The sequence below is a fragment of the Sparus aurata genome, chromosome 3, assembly GCF_900880675.1.
Source record: "Sparus aurata chromosome 3, fSpaAur1.1, whole genome shotgun sequence".
Classification (NCBI taxonomy): Eukaryota; Metazoa; Chordata; class Actinopteri; order Spariformes; family Sparidae; genus Sparus; species Sparus aurata.
The window spans coordinates 19,276,365-19,300,045 of NC_044189.1; the positions used below are offsets into that span (position 1 = coordinate 19,276,365).

General features: G+C 40.8%; 1 protein-coding gene across 1 annotated transcript in view; it reads right to left on the bottom strand.

Moving 5' to 3' along the window:
- Window positions 1-23,681, bottom strand: part of thsd7aa (thrombospondin, type I, domain containing 7Aa) — a 185,206-nt gene that overhangs the window by 92,535 nt on the left and 68,990 nt on the right. The window contains exons 5-7 of the mRNA XM_030411820.1: window positions 13,501-13,656; window positions 8,492-8,695; window positions 1,533-1,727 (exon numbers count right to left, since the gene is read on the bottom strand). Of these exons, the coding sequence (XP_030267680.1) occupies window positions 1,533-1,727; window positions 8,492-8,695; window positions 13,501-13,656 (555 nt within the window). The remainder of the gene's footprint in view (window positions 1-1,532; window positions 1,728-8,491; window positions 8,696-13,500; window positions 13,657-23,681) is intronic.

Consider the following 23,681-nt stretch of genomic DNA (forward strand, 5'->3'; position numbering starts at 1 on the left):
GAATTGCTGCGTCGTGCTCCGGCATCCGCCAGATATAGAAGTCCTGCGTATGTGTTCCGGATGGCTCCGGACTGCCGGAGCAAATACGCAGCGCAGCGGACCTGGTGGGAATTGACACATTGACTAAAGTGAAACGTATCTGCTCCACTGGCGTGGCGGAGACGCAACGCAGCGGAGACGTATCCAGTGGAACCCCTAATTAAGAGAGCTTTTGGATGGTGCAGATTGGGTACGTAAAACCTCTTTCTGACTAGATAGCTCAACCCATCAGGTCTTGAAGCAGGCTTGGGCATTGATGCCCTCCTAGTTTTAATAAAGGATAGATTATACACAGTAGAAATCTACCTACGATACCACCAAAATTGGTAGTATGGTAGGTAGGGTTACACTCTAACCATCCAAGGACCAGGTTGTATACCATTACCAAGAGATTGCATAGGGGCGAGGGGCCACCAGGAGACTAATGGCGAGTACACACTACGGGATTTTTCAAACCTTCACAGATTAGGAGACCACACACTTGATGATAACAAAAGACAGATCGCACAAGATCTCTCTCTGCTGATCTTATAGTTTGAGGTGTTATTCGTAGTGCACACCACACACTAACCGATTCTTCAGCAGAGTATCAGGTTCTTCACGCTCATTATTACAAATCTCGCGTGGTCAAACGCGACTTCAGTGTAAACAAACATGGCGGAGGAACCGGAAGATGCAGTGGTGGTTGTTTTAGGCCTATTACTGGCTGAAAAAAACAAAACCAAAACAAAACGACTATGGAAAAATTCATGGAGATGGCGAGAGTGTGGGCTGTATGCGTTACAGCGCGAGTTGGAGGTGAGTAAAAATTGTCACAAGTATTACAGATAGCTTCGAGAGCAGCGCTGTGCGCTCTGGCCCCTGGTACTGCGAGTCACTATGGCAACAGGTAAATAAAAGGCTGACTCAGCTCGCGTCTTGATTGGCTGTTGGTCCGGTACATGTGACATCACACGCTGTGCGTGCTCGGCTCCACTCAGAACACCTCACACACTACAACATGTTCATTATTTACGATCTCTCCTTCCGACGCCTTCCAAGCGGATCTTACCGGACAAAATCACTCTTAACACACCCCACACCACAGGAAAATCAGACATGATGTGCTTTGCAAACATCAGATAATCGGGCCTTTGCTGGCTTTGATCGTAAGGGGGAAATCGGGACAAAAATCGCCCCGATTATCCTGTAGTGTGTGCCCGCCTTAAACTGAGGCTGCTACCTAGATGGGATGGGTCAAGAAGGGAGGGGGTCAGAAGATGAGTGTTAGTAGATAGGGGAAACAAAGGCAGCCTATCACAGTTGGCTACAGTCACATACTCATAGCCTAAATGTATTCATCGGCAAGGCTATGGATAGGTAATTAGTTCTGTAAGGTAAGGGTCAGTTGGAAGACGGTAAAGGTCACCATTGTGTAATGGTGCACAGATCTACAGATTCAGGGAGTCTGGTTGCTGCCTTGTTTTCCTAAACCAGGACCTATGAGTTCTTACCTTCTCCTGCGTTGTAGGCAAGGATAGAGCGAGCTCTGGTTTGTTTGCCCTCTGTGTTTTTTCCAGAACAGGTGTGGGAGCACATAGACCAGGGGGTCCAGGGACTCAGGGCACAGTCCTTTGGACAAGGCACCTCACAGATTGCTGGCATGGGCAGGATGGCATCACGGCAGAGCTGTCTTTCCACATATTCACCTGGTTTGAGAAAAGCAGATTTACAATACTGAAAATGTGTCACAAAATAAAGTATGAATGAAAGTAATGAGTCAATGTATCCAGCCAAGAGACCAGGATCAAGTACAGTATCCATTTTATTTAGGGTGCCATTGTGTGTTTTTTTTTAACTGACAGAATTTAAATTTTCCCAAGATAAATTTAAAGTGAGCTGGCTTAATCTAGCTAATACTGGAAGTATGGACTAAAACGGAAGTTTTAATGCTGACATAATTCTGTTTATCCCAAAGGCTGTCTTTTCAGGCATCTGCTTTTTTTTTAGTTGGACACCCAAAATGGCCATTTGGAACCCTAACAATCAGCTGTCTTTCTTCACACAGTAATGTCCTGCACACAACAAAATAATAACAAGATAAGAAAATATGACAGGTACTCTGCACATACAGACAGCAGTGGGTCATATGTGATGATTGAGGAGCATCATTTGATGAGTTTATACATCATTTCTCTTTTTTTGTGGGGGATCCTGCATAGTATTCTTAAATGTATTTGAATGAAATGTCTGAGAATAAATAGAACTTCATTGAATGGTTGTGCAAATAAACAAAAAACAAAACTGCCAGTAGTCTGTGCTGATGCCTGTGATTCGTGGGCTATGCACAGGTGAGAATTTTCCTGAATATCTCAATTTGATAAATAAAACCACAAGAGTTACTTATTATGTACACTACAAAACAAACCAAAACAAAGTGATTATGTCTTCTTTAAAACAATGACGGTTTACGTGTGGTTTATGGTAACGAGTAAAATGAACTTGAGGAAACATGACTTGGGTGGCTGGTGAAAGTTACATTTAGCAAAAACATGTTCATTGTGTTGGGTAATGTGTCCCTCACTTAGACATCTGACAGGGGAACAAAACTACATGAACCCTCATTGGAAAAGAGGGTGCACAGCACTATGTTGCAGTCCTGAAATGGACATGCACATGCTTAGACGTCTTAAAAGGTTGACAGAAGCTTTTGGAGTATTTGACAATTATGTTAATGTCCTCACATCTTGTCCAACTTGCATGATTTCTGTAACAACAGCGATGTCTTGGTTGAAATTCCTGTGTTTGTTTGACCAATGACTCCACCCTAGCCATCTCCTCATGCTGATTTTTCTTCACTCTTTATAACAAGTCACCTGAATTCCTCCTTTACTGCTATTTATTTACTATAGTCACTAGTTCACCGCTGAACAAGAAACACAAATGGGTCATGATAATGTGCTTTCACACCTGTATATAGTACATGTTAGTTAGATTGTATGTTTTTATTATGTGTTAAATGAAATACTTTTTAACCTTCGTACAAGACAGAATGTTGCCAACCTCTTCTCTGTCAAGGAATCCAAAATCTCTTCAACCATTACTAGCTATTATAGTAAAATTGGTCATTATTATTCAGAGTTACAAACTGACAGCTTAGTACCTTTTTATGAGACTGATTTGGTGAATTTGCTATCGTTTCCCTTCTTCAAGGGTGGTGCCCCAAGGTGATCTAATGTAAATTGGATCTTATTATTTATCATAATTAATAATTATCCCTGATATTCATTCATTATCATTGATAGCCAAATTCAACCCAGAATTCCATATTAATGTTGCATGAAGCACTACAAAATGATTTTCTTTTTCTTTTTAACATTAAATCAAATCACTGTTGGAACCTCTGTTGATGGAAATGTAGCAGACAGAGGCTGACATCTCCTCTATTCATTTCTGCTACATTGGTTCTCACACAGTCAGAGGTAAGAAAGGGGAAAGAAAGTCAGAGTAAATCCAAGCTGACTGGGTTGAGAAGGCTGTGTTAATCTAATTTACCAATAACTCTGATTCAACAGGGTGCCATAAAAGGTACCTCCTCTATAGCTGAGTGCCTTTTAGAAGAAGAAAAGGAGAGGAAGAAAGAAAAAATAGCATCTTTTACGGTTGGAGCTGAAACTACTTATCTGGATGTACCCTGAATTAATTTGAATGGATTCAGGTAATACAGAGTGCCCCAAGGAGTGAGGATAGATGGGAATAGATAAAAGTGATGAGTATGTGAGGGTGGGTTTAAGGATAAGTGATACTGTAGAATATTTCCTCTTGATCTAAAAAAATGTTGACACCAGTCTATAGTAATGATAACTGAATAAATCATGTTAGTATTAGTTTTTTCTTCTTCCTGTCTTATTTTTTTTATGTATAAAAATGGCCTTTGATGGAACAAAATCATCAAAAATAATTTTGGAATGTTTTTCTGCATTGACAAATGACATGAAGTGTACAGTATGTGAGCAGCCATAAGAGGAGCTACAAATCATTGGCCACAGAAAATGTGGGCATAGCTCTACTATTGCTGGCAAAAGGTAACTGAGTCACAAGTCTTTGTAGCAAATGTTCTGTTCTCTGCACAAAACACTTGAATAGGATTAGGAATACTCCATCTCTTGGCTTAAAGCACCTGGTTTTGTTGACACAAACTCAGTTATCTTAAAAGTCCAGTGGGTTTATACTTACATAATAAACAGAAAATACTGCACTTGTACTGAAACAATGTAAGTATTGTTCATATGACATAAAATAAATGTGAACTTGGTTTGGTTTGCAGAAATGTGCCATCATTTTATTCTGGTGACTGGACTGTGGCTGTACTTGTGCTGACAAGAGCATTAGCCTTGTTATTGATTTTTAGACAGTTATCACTATGGTCTTAGCCACAGCTGTGGCTCTTGTTGTTATTATCACCAAGGCATCAATAAACATTTATCTCCATCTAAAAATCTAAGGGCTTCGCACGTTCTGCAACTTCACATTGTTGTGTTTGCTGAGAGTTATAGTGAAGCTATATTCCTGAACTCCATTTAAAACTAGAGTGGAGTGTCTGGATTTCCAACATTTTCTCAGATTTTGTTAGAAATCTAGGAGCTGTTAGGGGTATTTGGATAGAGTTGCCATAGCCGGAGCTATAGTTGTAACAATGACAATACCAATGATGCCAATTTGAACTTTATTTAAAGCAACATTATGTAGAAATTGGCATTTTGTGCAATTTGGCACCCCTGGCAGTTTCTGGGTACAATACCACTGTCGTAAATACAAATTTCCAGTCCGAAATAATTCAGCAGATAATGTTGGTGCTAACTGCAAACAACGCTCAGTAGGTCTCAGCAGTGTTATGTCTTGAAAACTTGCATCTTGAAGTAAACATGTATGTAACGCGGTCATCCTGTGACAGGAAGCTGTGACAGAAACCCCATGCACCCTATTACAATACACTGTACAATCAAAATGATTCTGAAGCTGTTATTTTAAAGTAAAAACGTTACATGATGTTGCATTACAATGCGTTTCAATGCGTTTACAGCAGTCGGCTCACATTTTTATCTTAAACATGAACAAGTGAAACCATAACATCTGTAATGAAATTAAAATTGACTTGTGTCATGTGTCACAAACAGCTGGGCTCAATTTGTTCAATGCCTGCAATTGGATTCTTCAGCAGTTTCACTTTCATTCCTATCTACTGTAAATCTCAACATCAAACGTGTTTAAAACTAAAATAAACTTCTCAGCCATGCTGAGGTGTCATCCTGCTTCATAATAAAAGATCTTTCAAGGACACGTTTGTCTTAATTTTTTAGGGTAAAAGGAGGAAAGGAAATAATTCTAATTGTCGAGAATAGGTCAGCTTGGTAGGCAGGGAGATGGTAATTGCTGCAGCTACAACAATATGCAGTGTAGCCTGTGAATGGGGACCTTGATTATGAGCATAATATGGAAATTGATGAACAACCCCCATCTCTGTCTTACAATCTCTTTCTATCTCATTCTCCCCAGAGCCCTCATTAGCTCTGTGGTTTGGTTCAGTACACATTTTTTGTGAGCAGAAAAAAAAAGCTACAATATTACTATCTAAAATTCTCTCTTTACCTTTGCTTACTAGCAGCAATGAAAAGTGTTTTACATTTCTGGTGTATTGTATAATTTCAAATAAATAAACCTATATGAAAATAAAAAAGACTTTCAAATGCGAAAAGTGCCTTTTGGCCTTGACTACTGGTATAATAAAAAGAAAAATAATTATCAACTGTCCATGGTGAGTGCAAGGCTCTGTGTTTTAGTCAATTCGACTTCAATGGCTTTGTGCTTCTTTTCATAGAGGTCGGGAATTATTTGGCTGCTGGAAATGTACGAGAGGGCACAATTTAACGTGGATCAGAAATGTATATGAAATCTAACTGCAAAACTGAAAATCTGTGCCTGTACCAGGTCCTATTTGTATTATTATTTGTAGTTCTTCTAAAGCCTCTTATGTGATTTATTGTTTAAAATTCACTTAAATGAATATCACTTTTAATTGTCGATGTGACCAATCACCATTTTATCTCAAATACCTACTTGTCAATTCTAATTATTTGGACTGCAACACAGCGGCTAACAACCTGCCTATTCTGCTTGTAGCAGGAAACCCGAAGTGACAAAGAGGCTGTTGACAACCAGTTTCATGTTACTGGTTATCCAGGATCTTTAATGTTGGGAAGCAAGTAACCCAAAACCTCAGGACAACATCTAGCAATATGGACGTTGGCAAAGGTGGGAAATAGAATTTGACTGGTTTGATGTCAAGGCACACATTTTTAAGTGTATTTGTTTCCTTTACATTTACTGGGCAAATGATACACCCCAACTGGAGTTTGAACCTCTGAATGGACCCATGGGTCAAAAGTGGACAAATGGTTGCCAGAAAAAAAAAATCAACAACTCTCAGGCCAGACCACTTGGGAACCACAACTCTGGAATGGAGTTACTAGTGTGCATTTCTCTTGTCTCACCTACTTTTTTCACATACAGACCCAGCCTTGTATCCGGCTTCATTAGTTTCAGAATGAGTGGAATTCTGAGTAACATTCTACCAAAACTTGTAAATAAAGAAATATAGTCATTCCAAAACAAATATATACAGTTTTAAAAAACACTGCAAGGGACCCGTCAACTTTATCAGCTTAAGAATTATATACTGCTGTTTTTGCTGACGTGACGTCTAAAGTCAGAGGTAACATCTTGAACTAGTTCTGCTCAGTAACTTCAGTTAAAACAAACTCTGCATTTCTCTTGAGAGCAGCTTCGTTGCTGTCTAGCTTCTTCCCATGTGGTGAAACTGCAAGCTTGTGAGTCTCTCAAAAGATTTTATCTTCACAAACACTGAGTTGGGTGCATGGTTTGAAAAGATAAGTGCCATAGAGACAAAGGCCAAAATCTGTAAAGAACACTGCTCTTTTTGATTCTAAACAGGGGAACAGGCACCATTGTTTGCAAGAGAAATAATGTATTGATCTGCCTGCAGTTTCCCTAGTATGGCGCGGTATCAACAAGAAAACAGGTGCATAGTCCAGAGGGTGTGTAAGTGCCAGCAGTCTTCCAGCCCAGTTTTAGCCAGTCACCTGAGCTGGAACCCATGGGAAAGAAGATACACACACACACACACACACACACCCACACACACACACACACACAGGCACACGCGCACACACTAAAATTGCCTAGAATAGCACAAACAATAGAGGAATATCTCCCTCCAACAAACACAGCAATTACAATGTGCAATTACAATGTTGGACAGTGAGCCAGGGCTATAGGGCCCACCACGTGGTGGAATTGCTGTTACATTTACCAATCCAAACACTGAATGCCTGAACCTTAAAGCTCTCCGAAATTTTCTTTACACAAACATCTGTATTTGAGGATGGTAGCATAAATATAAAGAGAGCCAGCATGAACATGGTTCTAGCTAACTCAAGCAAAGCTGCAGGCTCTCTCTCTTTCTCTCTCCCTGTGTCCTTAGGGTTAGCTGTCAAGCAAATTAAACATATGACAAAACAAACTACATCATCTTACTCATTATATTGTATTCATATAAAAATATTCAAATATAAAAATGAACAGTTGTTTTCATTTATTTTCCACACTTTCCCACTTTTCTATTACACCCACAGATGCTAAGGGAAGAAACAGGCAAGCACAGCCCAGACTACTCAGTTAACGGCACCACACACTGCCAATGCATGACGTCAACACACACCCACACCCGTCCCATGTGAGCCTGCATACAAACGTTAACTTCACAGATGAATTTGATAAACAGTTGAAAATCTGCTTCAGTGACTTCAGTGCCCCTGACCAGGTCAGCAAAATCTCCTACACCACCTACATCTAGATGTGCCTCATTGTAAGTTGACTTCACTAAGCCGATACAATGATCACATAATAATCTACAGCATTGCCTATATATGAATGCTTTAAAAGGCAATACACACATCGATGGTAAACCAAAAGGAGATTAAGTATAGGACTCACAAGTTACACACAGCACCACAATTTTTGGGGGGAGAGAAAGAGTCAGGGAGAGGGGAGAGACAGACAGATGGAGAAGGGCTGAAGTGGAGATAATGTTATTTTGGATAGCATTGCTCAGGCAAATTAAGCCAAATTCCCATTTTAATTTCTTAAGAAAATTAAGTAAGGTAAAAGCCTACAGTGATTGGTCATATTGATGGTCACAGTTGACAAGATTTTGCCTGCGAGAGACTCACAGTGCCATGACTACAAAAGACTGACAGGGGATCTCTGGAAAATGGAGTGCCAAAACACCGCAGTAGTCGTTGTTTTGAACCAAATAAGTGCTTGAGATAAAAGTAATTCCTCCACATAATGCGCTGCTTTCTGGTAAAATGTTTGTAAAATGCTGTCTACTCACCATCACTGTTGACACACTGCACTTGTGGGTTCTGTGTTCCTGGTCCACATTCCTTCTCATTATCAGGGATGCACTCCTCCAGTTTTACCACCAGCCAGTCATAGCAGCTGGGCTCTTCACATGGTATTGCCTCCACCAGGTGGGGGCAGTTCCCTGTCCCACCCGTTGGCTCATTGACAATCTTCCTCTTCCTCAGTTTAAAGCCTGTTGAGGAACAACAAGGAACTAATTATGAGCTGTAAAATCTTGCTGCAGTGTGACAGGATCTAATGTGTAACTGTAAGCACATGTGGGCAGAGTGTGCATTTGATGATAACTGCAATATTGCATTTAATTTGACAGTTGCTCTCCTCTCATTACAGTAGCTTTTATCCAAATTGACTAATGCATGCAGGTGCCCATTAATTCAACTGGGGTTTGTTCTCATGTGTGTCATCTGCTCTGCTCAAGGGCATGGGATTCGATGACCCAGGTCCTGGGAAGGGGGGATGTTAACTGCTGCCAAGCCAAGATCACCCAACCCCTAATCCACACTCCTGCTCCAGCCCGATAAGGCAGCAGAGCCCTGGAGTGCCTGCAGAAAACCACATTTCTATTAAATTTTTGTCTCTCTCCTCTCCTCCAAACCTTTTTTTTTACCCAGGCTGGTCAGTAGTCAGTAGTAGGTTGTGTCACACAGTGGTGAGGTTTTGTCTCGTCTGAGTTTTTGTCTTGTGAATTTCCTGTTTTATTTTGAAAGTCTAACTCCCCTCTCGTTTCAGGTCTCTTGCCCTTCCTTATGTGTCCCTGGTCTGACGTCATCCCTGATCCCTGATTGTTTCCACCTGTTCACCTCTCCCTCATGTGTTAAATAGTCTGCATCTTCCTTTGTCTTGTGCCAGGGAGTTTGTGTTCGTCCTGCATCCCCAGCCCTTGTCTCAAGCCACGACTACGCCAAGATACTGTGTTTGTATTTCTGTTTTCTTGATCCTCTTAAGTGAGTGACTTTTTGTTTGTAATTTTTTCAGTAAAGTGAAGTTTAAGTTTATACCCCTTTTGTTTGCCTCTGGTGGAGTGCCTCTTTTTGTTTCTTAACTTTCATAGATATTGATAGAGTAGTTTTGTTTATAGCCTTTGTCTTCCTCCTCTTTGGAGTGAATTTTTGTTGTAAGTTCCTTATTGCCTGAGTGCCAGAGTAGTTTAGTTTTTTGCTATTTTATTTTCCCTCTGTAGTGAGCAATTTTTGGTTATATTTTTTTCCTTTTCTTTGGAGGTCTTTTGCCTCAGTCTGTTTTGTGTTTTGTTTCATGTTCCTTGCTTAGCAGTTTAGAGATTGTGGTTTATAGCCTATTTCTTTAAGTCACGTTGCTTAAAAGAGTTCAAGTAAAGGAAATATATTTCACAATAAAACTTGATTGAATTGCTTTAATTCTGCGTCTGAGTCCCAGTCCCAGCCCAGGCCTGACAGGTTGTATCATGGAAGATGAGAGGGGTGAGGTAAGCTCAATTCTATCAGGCATCACTCACTTGCTATCTATGGGGTGTATTATGAATGGCATTGCTGCAAGACAGCAGCACAGCATTGGCAGCTACTATCAAAGGAAGATGCTTCATTTCAACTGAAGACATATAGATAGACATCTATAATTTGTATTTTCTTTATTTAAGTATCTGGTCTTGTAATTATGAATTTACCTTCTTGGATCAAGTTGAAGCTTTTGAATTAATTATTTAACTCAGATAGCATCATCTACCCAGAGGAGCTACAGTGTAACATCATCAGTCATCAAAGCTGGAGACATCTGAGGCCTGTACTGCGAAGGGGTATGGAGGACCAAACCTGACATAAGTATAAATAAATAAATAAATAAATGCATAAATACATGCATAAATGAATAAATAAATACTGAAATAAATGTATAAATAAAAGAATAAATGCTTTTTATTTATACATTTCTGTTCACCTACATTTATTTATTTCTGTATTTCTGTGTCCATATGTAAATGAGGAGGTAGGAGGTCCTAACCTCAGTCAAGAGCATGATTGGTTACAGGAGTGAGCTCGATGAGGGTCTACTACTTCTGCCTTACTAGCAGCGCTGATTCCTGTACACTGTACAGGAATGTTGCTGGCTACCAGCAAGCCCGCTCAGCTAACTGTTAGCTGCAGTTGACATTTGTTCATGTAGCTCTGGTTTAGTTATGAATTTGACTGGCGTTCATTTTAACTTGCGAGGGTCCCAGGTGTGCTGGTGGTGTGGTTTGAGAATCCCCGTCTGGAGAGAGAGGGGTCCTCAGCCATGTCCGCTAACCAGGAAAAACATTCTGCTCATCGCTCCAAGTCATGTATATGTGTATTCTAGACGAGCGCTACAGAGCACAAATCGTCCAAAAGTGCATGTTGTCGGTCTCATGTCTTTGTCGTGAATGTCTGTACTCTCAAATAACTCATGGGTGGAACAGGCTGAGGCATTTGTTCACGCCGAGCGGCTCGAGAGCGGAGTGGAGACCCCTTTTAGCTCTTATGTTAGCTGTTAGCTGCTCGCTATAGCGCAGCGTCCAGGTTACCTTGTGACACCGGTTACCATCGGGTATTTTTCATTCCGCACTGTTCAAATGGTCGCTTAAAGCCATCGTTCCGAGCCGCATACATCGTTATTAAGCTGAAGCAGTCAGTGTGAAAACTGTACACTTTCATACAGCCTGCTGGTCAAACAGTCTGCAGAGTACGTTGACATCCAGCCCGAGCTCAGCGTGAGGTCAATCAGCTGTGGCAAATCGTGAGACGTCCAGATCAACCAGTGATACAAACACCAGTAAGGACAATGGTTCATAGGAAAGCCCAGACATGTATCTCACTCTCGGTGGTAACATGTGTCAACAGTTAACCTGGACGCTATGCTCTTAGTGCTACAGCGAGCAGCTAAAAGCTAACTAGCAGCTAGCAGCTAACTGCTAACAGCGGTGTCCACGCCGCTCTCGAGCCGCTCGGTGTGAACAAATGCTTAATACTGTTCCACACATGAGTTGTTTAAGAGAACAGAGATTCACGACAAAGATATGAGACCGACAACATGCACTTTTGGACGATTTGTGCTCTGTAGCGCTCGTCTAGCAGTGGTTTGCAAGTCGCAGCCCCGGCTTCTCCGTGTGGATAGAAGTGTTCAAGCCACGTCAAAACGAATACACGTATACATGACTTGGAGCGATGAGCAGAATGTTTTTCCTGGTTAGCGGACATGGCTGAGGACCCCTCTCTCTCCAGACAGGATTCTCAAACCACACCACCAGCACATCTGGGACCCTCGCAAGTTAAAATGAACGCCAGTTAACCTGTCACACTGGTCGAGGCCATTAAGCTAACTGGAGCTGTTTACAACATTACAGAGAGCGAGGCTTGAGATCAGGAATCGTTTGCTTTTGTCTGGCTCTCCGATTTGACCAATCATGCTCTTGACTGAGGTTAGGACCTCCTACCTCCTCATTGCCACCGCCTCTGTTCATCGACGATTGTTCCAGTTTCACATAGATGGATTCCTTTACTCCTCTTTCAAACAATCTGTCTTCTCTGGCCAAGATTTTTACAATGCTGTCCTTTAAGGAATGATTTTTCTCCTTCAGATGTAAGTGGACAGCAGAGTTGTGACCTGAGGAGTTGGCCCTCCTGTGTTGTGCCATTCGTTTAGAGATGTTGTTTTGTCTCCCCCACGTACAAATCTGTGCAACTCCTATCTCACCTAGAAACTAAGTGAATATAAATGTGGAGTGCAATTTTGCTAAGAGAACATTTTATTTGAACATTTTCAGCTCTAGCTTGTTTAAATACAAGAACAATGCATTCCTCTTCATGTTGTTAATCACTAACATTCAGCAAGTTACATGTGCTAATCACAGCCAAATGATTCCCCTGTTTCATGTCAGGAGGATGAGAACATTTGAAGCCAGGAGGGCATATCTTGATTCCATGGAATTCTGGATATTGAAAGCCAGGCGACACACACTCAAACGTCAGTGTCAATGTGTGTGATCGTGTTCACTTTCCATTATGTACAACGATGACAACGGGGGACCGGAGGCAGTACAGTGAGCAAAGAGCGAGCTAGCGAGAGCGACTCCATCATTAAGATGCAAGGAGGAGAATTTCATCTGAGGCACTTCATTAAGGCAGAGTCAACCGGCATTAGTCATGGTGGACGCCACTGTTCCAGGGATAATTAAGGGTCAACCATGTCAACCCTGCTGCTCAACTAGCAAAGCCTGCCACAAAAGTCAACAAATAGATAGACAAGCTCCTACTCTAAACATATGCCCTCTTCTCATACTGTGAAAGAGACAGAATTTTGAATCTGATCCCATACTTAAGTTTAATACAAAATGATTTATACTAAGATGCAAAACACATCCGTCGATATCCCAAAGTGTCATATATTTTTTTAAAGTTGCATATGTACACAGTTGACTTGCATGTTAACATGTGGGAAATATAAAGGGCTGGGCAAAATAATAATTTAAACTGTATAAGCGTTAAGTGACAACCCAGTACCCTAAAAAATCAGGTTGGTCGCATTAGCTAACACACCACATGCTATTGTTTCAGTACCAACGGTCAAAAAGAGGTGTCATCACAGGAAGTAGCAGCACAACAGGCACAACCTTAAAGGTCCTATGTGTAAGTTTTAGTGGCATCTGTGGTGTGGTGCGAGCAACTGGGCACCCCTGGCCACTTAGAACACACAGACAGATTCTCAGCATTTAAAGCTGCTACAAGAAACCTTTTGTTGATTCCGGAAGCTTCTGTGGACAAAGCAAAACAAGTTGTCTTTAGTGCTGTACCACAACGACAGCCAACAGAGCAGCTTCTTTCTTTAGGCTGTGAGATCCCTCGATTCATCCTCACCACGCCACCATAAAAAATGTTTTCCTTTCATGACTTATTCAACCTGGGTTCAGGTTAGAGTTATAGTCGAATGTGCCTGTTGAACTCTACTTTATGGCACAGTGGCATTAGGATTCTCATAGTGAGGTCTTACCTTTTTTGGCTGCTTGGTCCTGGCAGTTTTCATAGGTGCAGGGTCCCCAGGCACTCCATGAAGATACCTCACACTCAACTGGACAGCTGATGTGGCAGAGTTGGGTGGTGTTCGGTGGGATACTCAGACACAGATCATTGTCCATTGGTCGCAATTCTTTGAGGACACAAACAAATGTCAATGGCATACTGCAGGTTATGTTGTGAAAAATCATAAAGGCAAAATGAAATAGAGCACAGTAAAATAAATGAAAATTGCATATGAAGAGAGTCATATGGATCTTCACTGAATTAGACTTTATATATTCAAATGAGCAGCCTAAATATTATACAGTTACTGAGTAGCATGTACAGTCACAGCGGCCACCATTTTCCCCTCCCCTCCCCAACACCACCTTGGGGTCTCCCTAGACTCAACTGTAGACACTGTATAATTCAGTTGGAGGGTGTCACCAGAGTTGCTGCTTCCCTCACAAAAAAACATACAGCATCAATACCCTTTAAACTTAACCTTTGAGGACAACAATGTGAACATCCTGGCCAGAGAGGAGAGATGGTTTGAAAGAGGAGTTAAGGAATCCATCTATTAAACTGGATCAACCGTCTTTTAACAGAGGAGGTGGCCAACGACATTGCTTATCACCCACCTACAATGCAGTACTGAGTTCCCTCACCCGACAGCTTAACAACCATTCACACCTAGGCTCACTTAGTACTAACAACCCACATGAATGCCCGTTGGGTCAACGACCCACAAGTGGCCATATTGACACTGAAATTCAGAGCTCACACGTGTCCTCAACGACTCTGTAAGGACACTCCCACACACAGTTTAAAAGCCTGCAACTCCCCTCCAGTTAGTTAGAACTGAAGAAGCCTCTTGGATGAGAGGTGAGACGTCTTCAAGAAATTGAAACATGTCTGGGTCAGCCACTCAGACGAGTGCTGCACATGCAGTTTTTCCATCCTGTTAAATCATTCATTCCCCAGCCATATTACTTTAACTTTCATACAGTACTTTTGAAAAACAAAAAGCTGAAGCATAATATTGACGACCTTGTGATATGGTAGCCTAATAATAATTAAATATGGTCTGTGTGAGAAAGAAAGTTATAACCTTTGTATGGTGTTTCGGTCTGTAGGACCCGTTTTCACTTTTTATCAAAAGAAAAACGATACGATTAATTATTTCAATCACTCATACTCTATTTGCAAATTGGGGATCGGGACACAATAAATTTAGCTTTGCCAGTGTGGTTCCTTATTACAGCTGATCAAAATGGCCAAACGATTCTCTGCTCAGAGGGCCTTGCAATTGATTTTGGAAGAGAGAGAAGCTTCTGATGATGATGTGGAGGAGGACGTTTCAGAATGTGAGGATCGCATTTCTGACAGTGACTTTGAAGAAGAAGATGTGATATGAAGAGGATGTGAAATGTTGAAAGTGTCTAGTTCCAAAATGAAGATGAGCCACAGGAACAGCCCGTCAAAGAAAGTCAAGAATGTGGTGCTCATGAGTCCACTGCACAGGGATGGGAGAATCTGTGGCCAGGAGCATCAAAACCAGAGATCATCATGGATTATGATGTCACCAAAGGAGGGGTGGACAACATGGACAGGCTGGTGACTGTCTACAGCTGCAAAAGGAGGACCCTACACTGGCCACTGGTGATATTCTTTGACATATTAGACATCTCAACGTACAATGCCAATGGGAAAGGCATTGGTGAGACCTCAAATCTAGAGAACACAATCATGTTCCAAGAACCCCAGGCTCTGTAGCCATCATGAGGATGATTCAGGAGGAGAATGCTGGTGCCCCATCCACTCGACCCACATCACCATCAGCTTGCGTTGTGTAAATTGACCTGAATGAGTTAAATTTCTAATGAAGTTCAAATACATAAAAATCAATAGTTATGAAAAACCTTGCTTCATTTGTAAATGTGTTGAATTCTGAAGACAATGTAGAGCATGTATAGAACTGTGGTGCATTTGACCTAGAACTCCGTGGCCATAGAAATCCAGGTGTCAGAGGAATGGTGGATTTTGTTGCATCACTTGATGCAGCAGTACAAGAAACTCTAGAGAGAGCTGGTGTTTAAAAGAACATGTAAGACAGTACAGAATGAACTCCTGAAGTGCTGACTTTATTTCAGTTATTTTTCAAGCTTCAAGCTATTTTAATGTGGTAATTCTCCTTTTTTGTGGAAAAAAACATATCAGACAAATGATACTGTTCCAAGCAGAGTATTTTTATTTTAATCTATTTAAACAGACTGGTGTGATAGGTGCTTTGGCATGCCTACTGGTGATACACAGTTAAAGAGCATCTTACAAAATAATTTTCCCAGTTGGGCAGGCAATTCTTCTATTTGGCTTGATTCTCCAAGGAACTCAGCTCCAAACAGCTGTAGGTGATTATCTGCAAGGTCATCAGGCTGATGATTCATTTTCGCTGCACCACAACAGGATCGAGCCTCATTCACATGCAAGATGCCCCCGGGTGGCCAAACGTGGATCTTTTAATGGTGTCGCTTAAATGTGTGTGCATATGGCATGCCCTTGAGTGCCCATGTAAAACAATAGTGGGTGATATGTCGAAAGTGTGTGATTATCAAAATAGTCAGCCATTAATTCAGTAGTCAAATAAATAGATTAATCATTGCAGCTCTATTATAATCAACCTATTCTCACAAATAAAAGCCAACACCCGTATTAGGAGTATAGGAATTAAATACTTAGTATTGAACTATGCCTGGGATTAAAGGTAAAAGATGTTTTGGCTGTAGGGGCTTGTGTAAAAAAAATTTTAAAGAGTCAAAAGTATGCAAAATGAAAATGTAAAAAATTCTCAACAAATTAAGTTTTAAAAGCCATGTCCCTCTGGCTTCTGGCCACACATGTTCTCATATTGCCACTCTGAACCTTCAGAACAACATCATTATTATTCTACTTTCTGCACCCTGCTCTCCCTTTCATTAATCATTTCATGCCCCATTCTGACTGTGACTGGCTGAGAAGACTGATTAATTACCATGCTCATCAGAATATTCCACTGTATGCTACACATTAGTGAATTTTGCACACTTGAACAGTGTGTTTGAGATCGCCAAAGTCATTAGTGAAATGTACAACAAGTGGTTCCAACCAAGCAATGTGATTGGTTAACTAGACATTTAAAGCACACTCTAACAGCACACTTTACTCTACATTAAAATAAAAAATATTACTTTACCATTTCCATGACAACATTGTAGCTGTCAGAGCTGGAACAGAAGAAGCTTATATATATCATATACACAGGTGTTTGTGTCTTGCGTTTTGTGGACTTTTATAGACTATTACCTCCTGGTAGGCTATTTCTATCACCTGTTGAGTAAGATTTTTATAATAAGTATGGAAAGCTACTTCAGAACTTCACTGACCTTTCAGTCTCCTCCTCCACTCCATCACTCTCTAATTCAATTTATTGTTATTTTACCACCTAGCTCTCAATACCTCTGCCCTCCTAAATTTCACCACATTACCAATTGTAATGAAATTTCAATAATTTGGCACTTGTTTTAGGGGGCACCATCTCCTAAGAGGAATGCTGAAATCAAATCAATAGTGTCTTAAGTTATCAGTCAGATGTCCAAAAGTGTGACCTCTCGAATTAATTGATCTCTGTTTTCCACTCAAAAGGAATACACAGAACCGTGAGTATGATTTGTTTTAATGCGTGTTGTATTTTTCTATTTACTGTATCGTAATTTTTGTTATTTGATGTAATTCCCAAACACATGTTCATTCTTTGTGTCAAAAGGAAGGAATGTGAGAAATAACAGTTTTAGATTCAGAAATCACTGTGTATATACACATATCTGGATGTGAGAGGAGGGGAGAGCCCCTTCACCTGAGGTATGGGGAATTCGTGAGTTAACAGGTCAGGGATTCATATGATTCAGAATTCTCTTTAGCTGAGCTATAACAGAAACGTACATATGATGACACTCATTGTCCACTAAAACATCTAAGGGTCACTGCTCTTGGTAAGGCATGATCAACACAAACAGGGTCATTTGGATTTGGACGACTGCAGGGAACACTGTGTCTTCTCTCCATGCTCCATGTATTTTGCTGCATGTTTTAAAGAGATCTGATTCACACCGTGTCTGAAATTCTTCAGAGAATTAGCAACTCTCAAACTTCAACAGGGAGATTTTCCCTTACACAGTCAGGAGGCAACTTCCACTAACATTTTCAAAAAACAGACAGAAACACACTTTTTTGTTCGTCGCCAGCTGGGAACTCAAATCACAGCCTGTTGTCATTTCCAATCCTGTTAAGGATACACTTTATGATCCTTTGTATTTCAATTACTCTCTAAACCATGTCATCTTATTTTGTTGGTAACAGTTGTATAATCACAGTATTACACTCAAGGGTAGGCTTATACTGTCATTGATGGCACGAAACCATGAATATCTACAAAATTTCATGACGTTCCATTTAATCCCTTTCAAAATGCTTCAGTCTTGGCCAATCAACCGACATTGCCATCTCTAGAACCACACCAATAAATGGCTGAATATTTGGACGAGGGAGTCAAATCCATTTAGTTTGGCAAGTCAAATGAGGGTTTATGGAAAATGCTGATAATACTGGCAAAGAACATCGGACACCAAATTGTCAGTGCTGGCTATGAATATGCCCTATCATTTGCTGAGCTATAAAACAGATGATCAGTAAATATGCCACTGTGCTAACAGATGCTGAATTAGAGCATCCAAATGACCTGCTGATGATTTTAATTCCAACATGTTCAGGTATCGTTAGGGCAGCAGAACAGTCAGACATCCTGATTCCTATAAAAAGCTTTCCATTCACATTATCCAGTAGAACTTTTCGAGGACAATAGCCTCTTTGTTCTCCTCCTTCCTCGTCTAGTCTAAGCAGTTCTCCACAGCCATAACAAAGGCTGATTAATGGAATTTTCCACACAGACTGCCCTTGCCCAGGTATCTCTGTGCCAGATGGTCTAGTCTTCTTACTGCTCCTCCAGCAACCAATTTAGGAACCTCAGAGGCCGCCACCCTGTGCTGCTAAGTGCCAGCTGCCGTCAATAACCTGTCTCCCAGTTCATTTCTGGCCAAGGATTCATGGCTTTCACATTGGCACAGCTGTTGTACAGCATGTCACTATTTGCTCTCCAATTGGTTTAACATTCACCAGAACCAGTGGAGGAAAAACAACTGATAAGCCTTATAGCAGAAACATCTTAAAATATATTTTAATCATCAAAAGACCCTGGGAAACTGGCCGTGAAATATGTGACATCAGGGAGAATAAAAAGATGCTTATAGTAAACCAATAACATATTGTATTAAACAGTGATGTTGTCAGCAGTAATCTTTGCATGGATGTGGAACAGTTCAGGACTGAGTAAATCCAGCACTCTCCTTCTGTGAGTGTATCACATCAAAAATGGGTAGCGATCTGGATGGTGGTAGCTCCCACTAATTGGACTTTGAGTGATGTGTGTTCACAGATAATGCTGCCAGACTATCCTATCTCAGACACTGTGGGATACGCTGATCATCCATGAAAGCAAATGATAAGATTACATCAGCCTTATTAGGCTAGGGAGTCCCTCAATAGAAATGCTTGACTCATCACAATGACATCATCCACAGCATCCTGGCACACAAGAACCAGGAAATTAACAAATTAGCATGGTCATGGTAAAAGGCTGCCATATATGTAGAATGCATTGAAAAGATGACAGTCGAACTCAATGTTATAGGTGGCTGCTGACTCCAAAGACTCATAACTGACTCTACTGAAGTGATTGACAAAATCATCCAACTGTTCTCTTGAAATACAAGGTCAATGTTTTTTTGTTTTTCTTTCCACAAGTCAGAGTCTTCATAGTTTTCAAAATTCTGTGGCAGACTCTTGGTTTTGATTACATTCATTATTTGACATGACATTAATTGTCATTATTCTACATAGTTTTTGTTTTTTCTTGCTACCCATTGTTTTACTAACTGGTGTCCACCACTGAAAAGAGACATTTAGAATAAGGATCGATCAACCATTTTCTGGCAGAGAACCATGGCCTCAGACTCAGAGGTGCTGACCCTCATCCCCACCACTTCACACTCGACTGCAAACTGCCCCAGTGCCTGCTGGAGGTCACAGGGTCGAAGAAGCCAAAAGAAACACATAATCTGCAAAGAGCAGCAACGCAATTTTGAAGTTCTCAAATCAGACACTTTCCTCTCTACGGCTGCACCTCGGGATCCTGTCAATGAAAATCACAAACTGGATTGGAGACAAGGCACAAGCATGGCAGCCCAACACCCACTAATGAAAAGTGTGGCTGTACTTTCTCTGACATTCGTGTCCATAAACAATGAGCTCACTACGCCACAGGAGTGTGGTGAATAGACTGTGGTCACTCGCAGTGAGTTATGGGAGGAGTCAGTGCAGGGTTGGCAGGTAAGGACAGATTGATGTTCAGGTAGGCTTTACAATTTGGACGGGCCACTAAAATTGACGGTAGTTTTTACAGCCCCGTTGCTGCCAGAGACGATGGATTGCTTTCCTTTTTTTCCAAAATTATTCTACATTTTGATAACTCTCTGGATGTTAAAAGACTGTCTACAATTACAATAAAATATGTACAGAATCTGAACTTATTAATCAGTTGTGACAATCACATGATTGAAGTTATAGGGAATGTAGTGTGGGCCTAGATTTGAACCTGAATCATTTGTATGTTAAAATAAAGATTTAGAATAAAGTTTGTACTCAGTGCTGCATTATTTCAGTCTGCGCCATACATTATAACCAATCCTGTGATTTATATCTTTCTTTCTATTATCATTATTATCATTATTCTTATTCATTATTTTTTTTTCTTTTCCACAGATGTATCCCTATTTATTATCTATTTATTTGTTATCCTTTTGAATTGTATATTGCTTCTTGTTTCGCCCGCCTATGTTCTCACGGGCCACAAAAGTTAAAAATATCCTAGGAGGTTGACTGTATGCCTTGTCCTTCATTCCTCAAGATGCAAAGTATTTCTATTGTATTTCTATTGTATTGTATCAATGTGTCACACCGCGGTGAGGACTGTCCTGTCTTGGGTTTTCTGTCTTGTGAATTTCATGTTTTATTTTGAAAAGTAACTCTCCTCTCGTTTCAGGTCACTTGCCCTTCCTCTTGGGTCACCGGTCTGACGTCTCCCCTGATCCATGATTGTTTCCACCTGTGTTCCCTTCCCTCATGTGTATATAGTCTGTGTCTTCCCCTGTCTCATTAGTATTTCGTTCGTCTCGTCGAATGCGTCCAGCCTTGATCCACAGCCTTGTCACGGCCTTTGCGTCTAAGTATTGCCACGCTTTTGATTTCTGAATTTCTGTTTTCTTCTGAAGAAGAGTGATTTTGATTACATTTTTGGTCAGCTTTGTTTTTTTGAGAAGTTAATTTCATAGTGCTTGTGTTTTCCTCCGGTTTGGAGTGACTTTGTGTTGTAGTTTTCTTAGCTCAGTGCAGCATAATTTTGGTTTTCAGCCTTTTGCTTTTTCCCTCCTCGAGTGGTTTTCTTTTGCAAGTAATTTTCATAGCGTTATCCCTCGAAGCATAGAGTAGACATAGAGTTTTTGGTTCCTCCCTTGTGGGAGTGATTTTTGGTTTCTTGTGTGCGAGTGTGTTGTTCCTTGTTCTGACTAGCTCAGAGTTTCTTAGCCTGTTGAGTTATCACTCATTCTAAAGTCGAGACAGAAGTTTCAGAATAAAAGCCTGTCTAAACTGTTCACCTTCCGCATCTGAGTCCTCATTTCTGCCCAGGCCTGACACAATGTCTATTGTATTGTGTTTATTTTTGCGACATGGATGTGATATGATACTCAATGCTAATGTGACATTGATTTCTTTTTCAAAGAGCCTTAACTCCCCATAAAAATATTTAACAAAAAAAATAAAGTGGACAGCAAACACTTTTGCTGGATGATCACTTTATTCTTCCAGAGGCTGATCTCTGGAGAAACTCTAACATCAGGATTTTAGGTGTGAACCCACAACCTTAAAGCTCATAGTGCATCTGTGATTTTCTCCCTGCTACCTGTTTAACAAACACTTGTGCATGAAGAACAAGCTGCATTATATTTATACTGTGTACTCCATTTATAATCTGTACTGTGTTGGCTCAGAGGCACAGGAAACATTTCAACTCACAGAATTAATATACATATTTTTTCATTATTGCCTCTATGTTCATTGATATTCTGGTTGTGAAATAAGCTGGTTGTTATGTCTTTCGAACACTGGAAACTATATTGAGTTTGAATGTTTCAAGGAAAACTGAAATGATGTAATATATAAAACCTGACGTTCAGGAATGATCAGCTTCACTATGGATACATGGATGTGTTTTAAACTGGCTTGCAAGGCCTGCATTTTGTAAGATTGTGCGTTAACTCATTTCATCACATTCTTTTTCTCCCAGTGTTTCCGTTTCATTTGCTAGTTTTCCTACCTACTATACTGTTCAAGGCTTTTTGTGATGACAGTGTTTGAGCCACCTTAACTCAGCTGCCTGGCATCTGCACTTCATTGACAAGTAAACTGTTTGCATTGCATTTGTGTTGTGTGTGTGATCTATCAATCTGTGGATCTGCCTACCAATCTGACTCTGTGCAATGTTGCAGTGAAAAGATGGTATGGAGTTTCATTCATTTGGGCATTCTCTCAATAAGCAAGTGGAAGGGAATTTAAATGGCTAATGAAGCACAGATGCAGCACTTTGACAAGAGCACTGAGTGGATTAGACCGACGCAGGCAAACAGGGGGTGGACGACACTAGTCATTTTAAAACATGGGAGTGACGTGGAAGTATAATGGCTGCGATGCCCATGGGTAAAAGGCCTCTACAGCCTTTATTTTTCTGTTTCTCTTCTTGTGCACTGATTCACTTAGCCGAACAGCCAATTTGAGTCATTTCTCTCACTCACAGAAGCCATTATCCAAATAAAACAAATATTCCTGTTGTACATGTTCTCACCGGTAAAGCGGGTGACCAGGGTCACCATGACTGAGCATTGTTAAAGCAAGGAAAGTGTAACCATAAACATAACTTCATTCATCCAGGCTCCAGGTGTTAGTCCTGGGTGATGTTGTATGCAAGTGTAAGGTGTTTACAAGATAGAGACAGTTAACTAATCAGATCCGTCATTTCCTCCAGCCAATCAGCTTCCACGCTTCCACAATCACTTCCAAAGAAATTCCACTGTAAGATTGCAGTGAGGAAGTTATTTGTATCCAACGAAGACACAGCTAAAATAAGGGAGCAAGAAACCGTGCAAATGAATACACAGGATGGATAAAAGCTGTAATTTACAGCATGGCATGTCTAAGTTAAAGCTAAATTATGCGAAACGTGACAGCACCGAGGTGCAGGGTGAGAAAAAGGAGGATGTGTCTCTGCAGCTGAGCTGGCAGAGCTTGTCTCATATAATTCATCACACCCATTCAACTCTTCTCACTTTTCTCCGGTTGCCACCATCCTTTGTTCGTGACACCTTGAAGCCGAATCTAGTCACTTCTCACCTGTCATGATGCCTCGATTAATGTCTCCCTACTTCCACCCAAAAACACTTTCCATAACAACTACTGTATTAACATGCAGGCTTAGCTGCAGATAGTAACCACTTTTTCACCTTAACAGTATATGTAAAGGGAAACTGTGGAAAGTGTGAGACTCACCTGCTGTTAACAAAATGTGGAGTCTTGACACTAAAGGATGAAAGCGTGTGGCTGGTTGGGAGCATCTGATCTGAATGATTTCTAGCAGCAGATGCCAGTTCAGCCTCCCAAACCAGATGGACTGAGACTTATCGTGTCAGTGCTGGATAAGCATGGCCATGCTACAGGACCACTTCCACGCTCAATGTGCTCAGTAATGCCACCAATTTAGGTGAAAGCTCATATTTCATCTGCTATCCTTTCTGTGTGGCTTTTGCACTCACATTAGCATATTCATATAGCCCAGTCCCAGATTGGATATGAGGGGAAACCACTTTACTCTCCTCTCTGGTTCATACATGGATGAAAAAGCAGCGGGTGGTATCAGTGACTCTGAGCAGAGCCAAAACAGATGACATGCCTTTGGTGTGTGTGTGAAACGCAAGC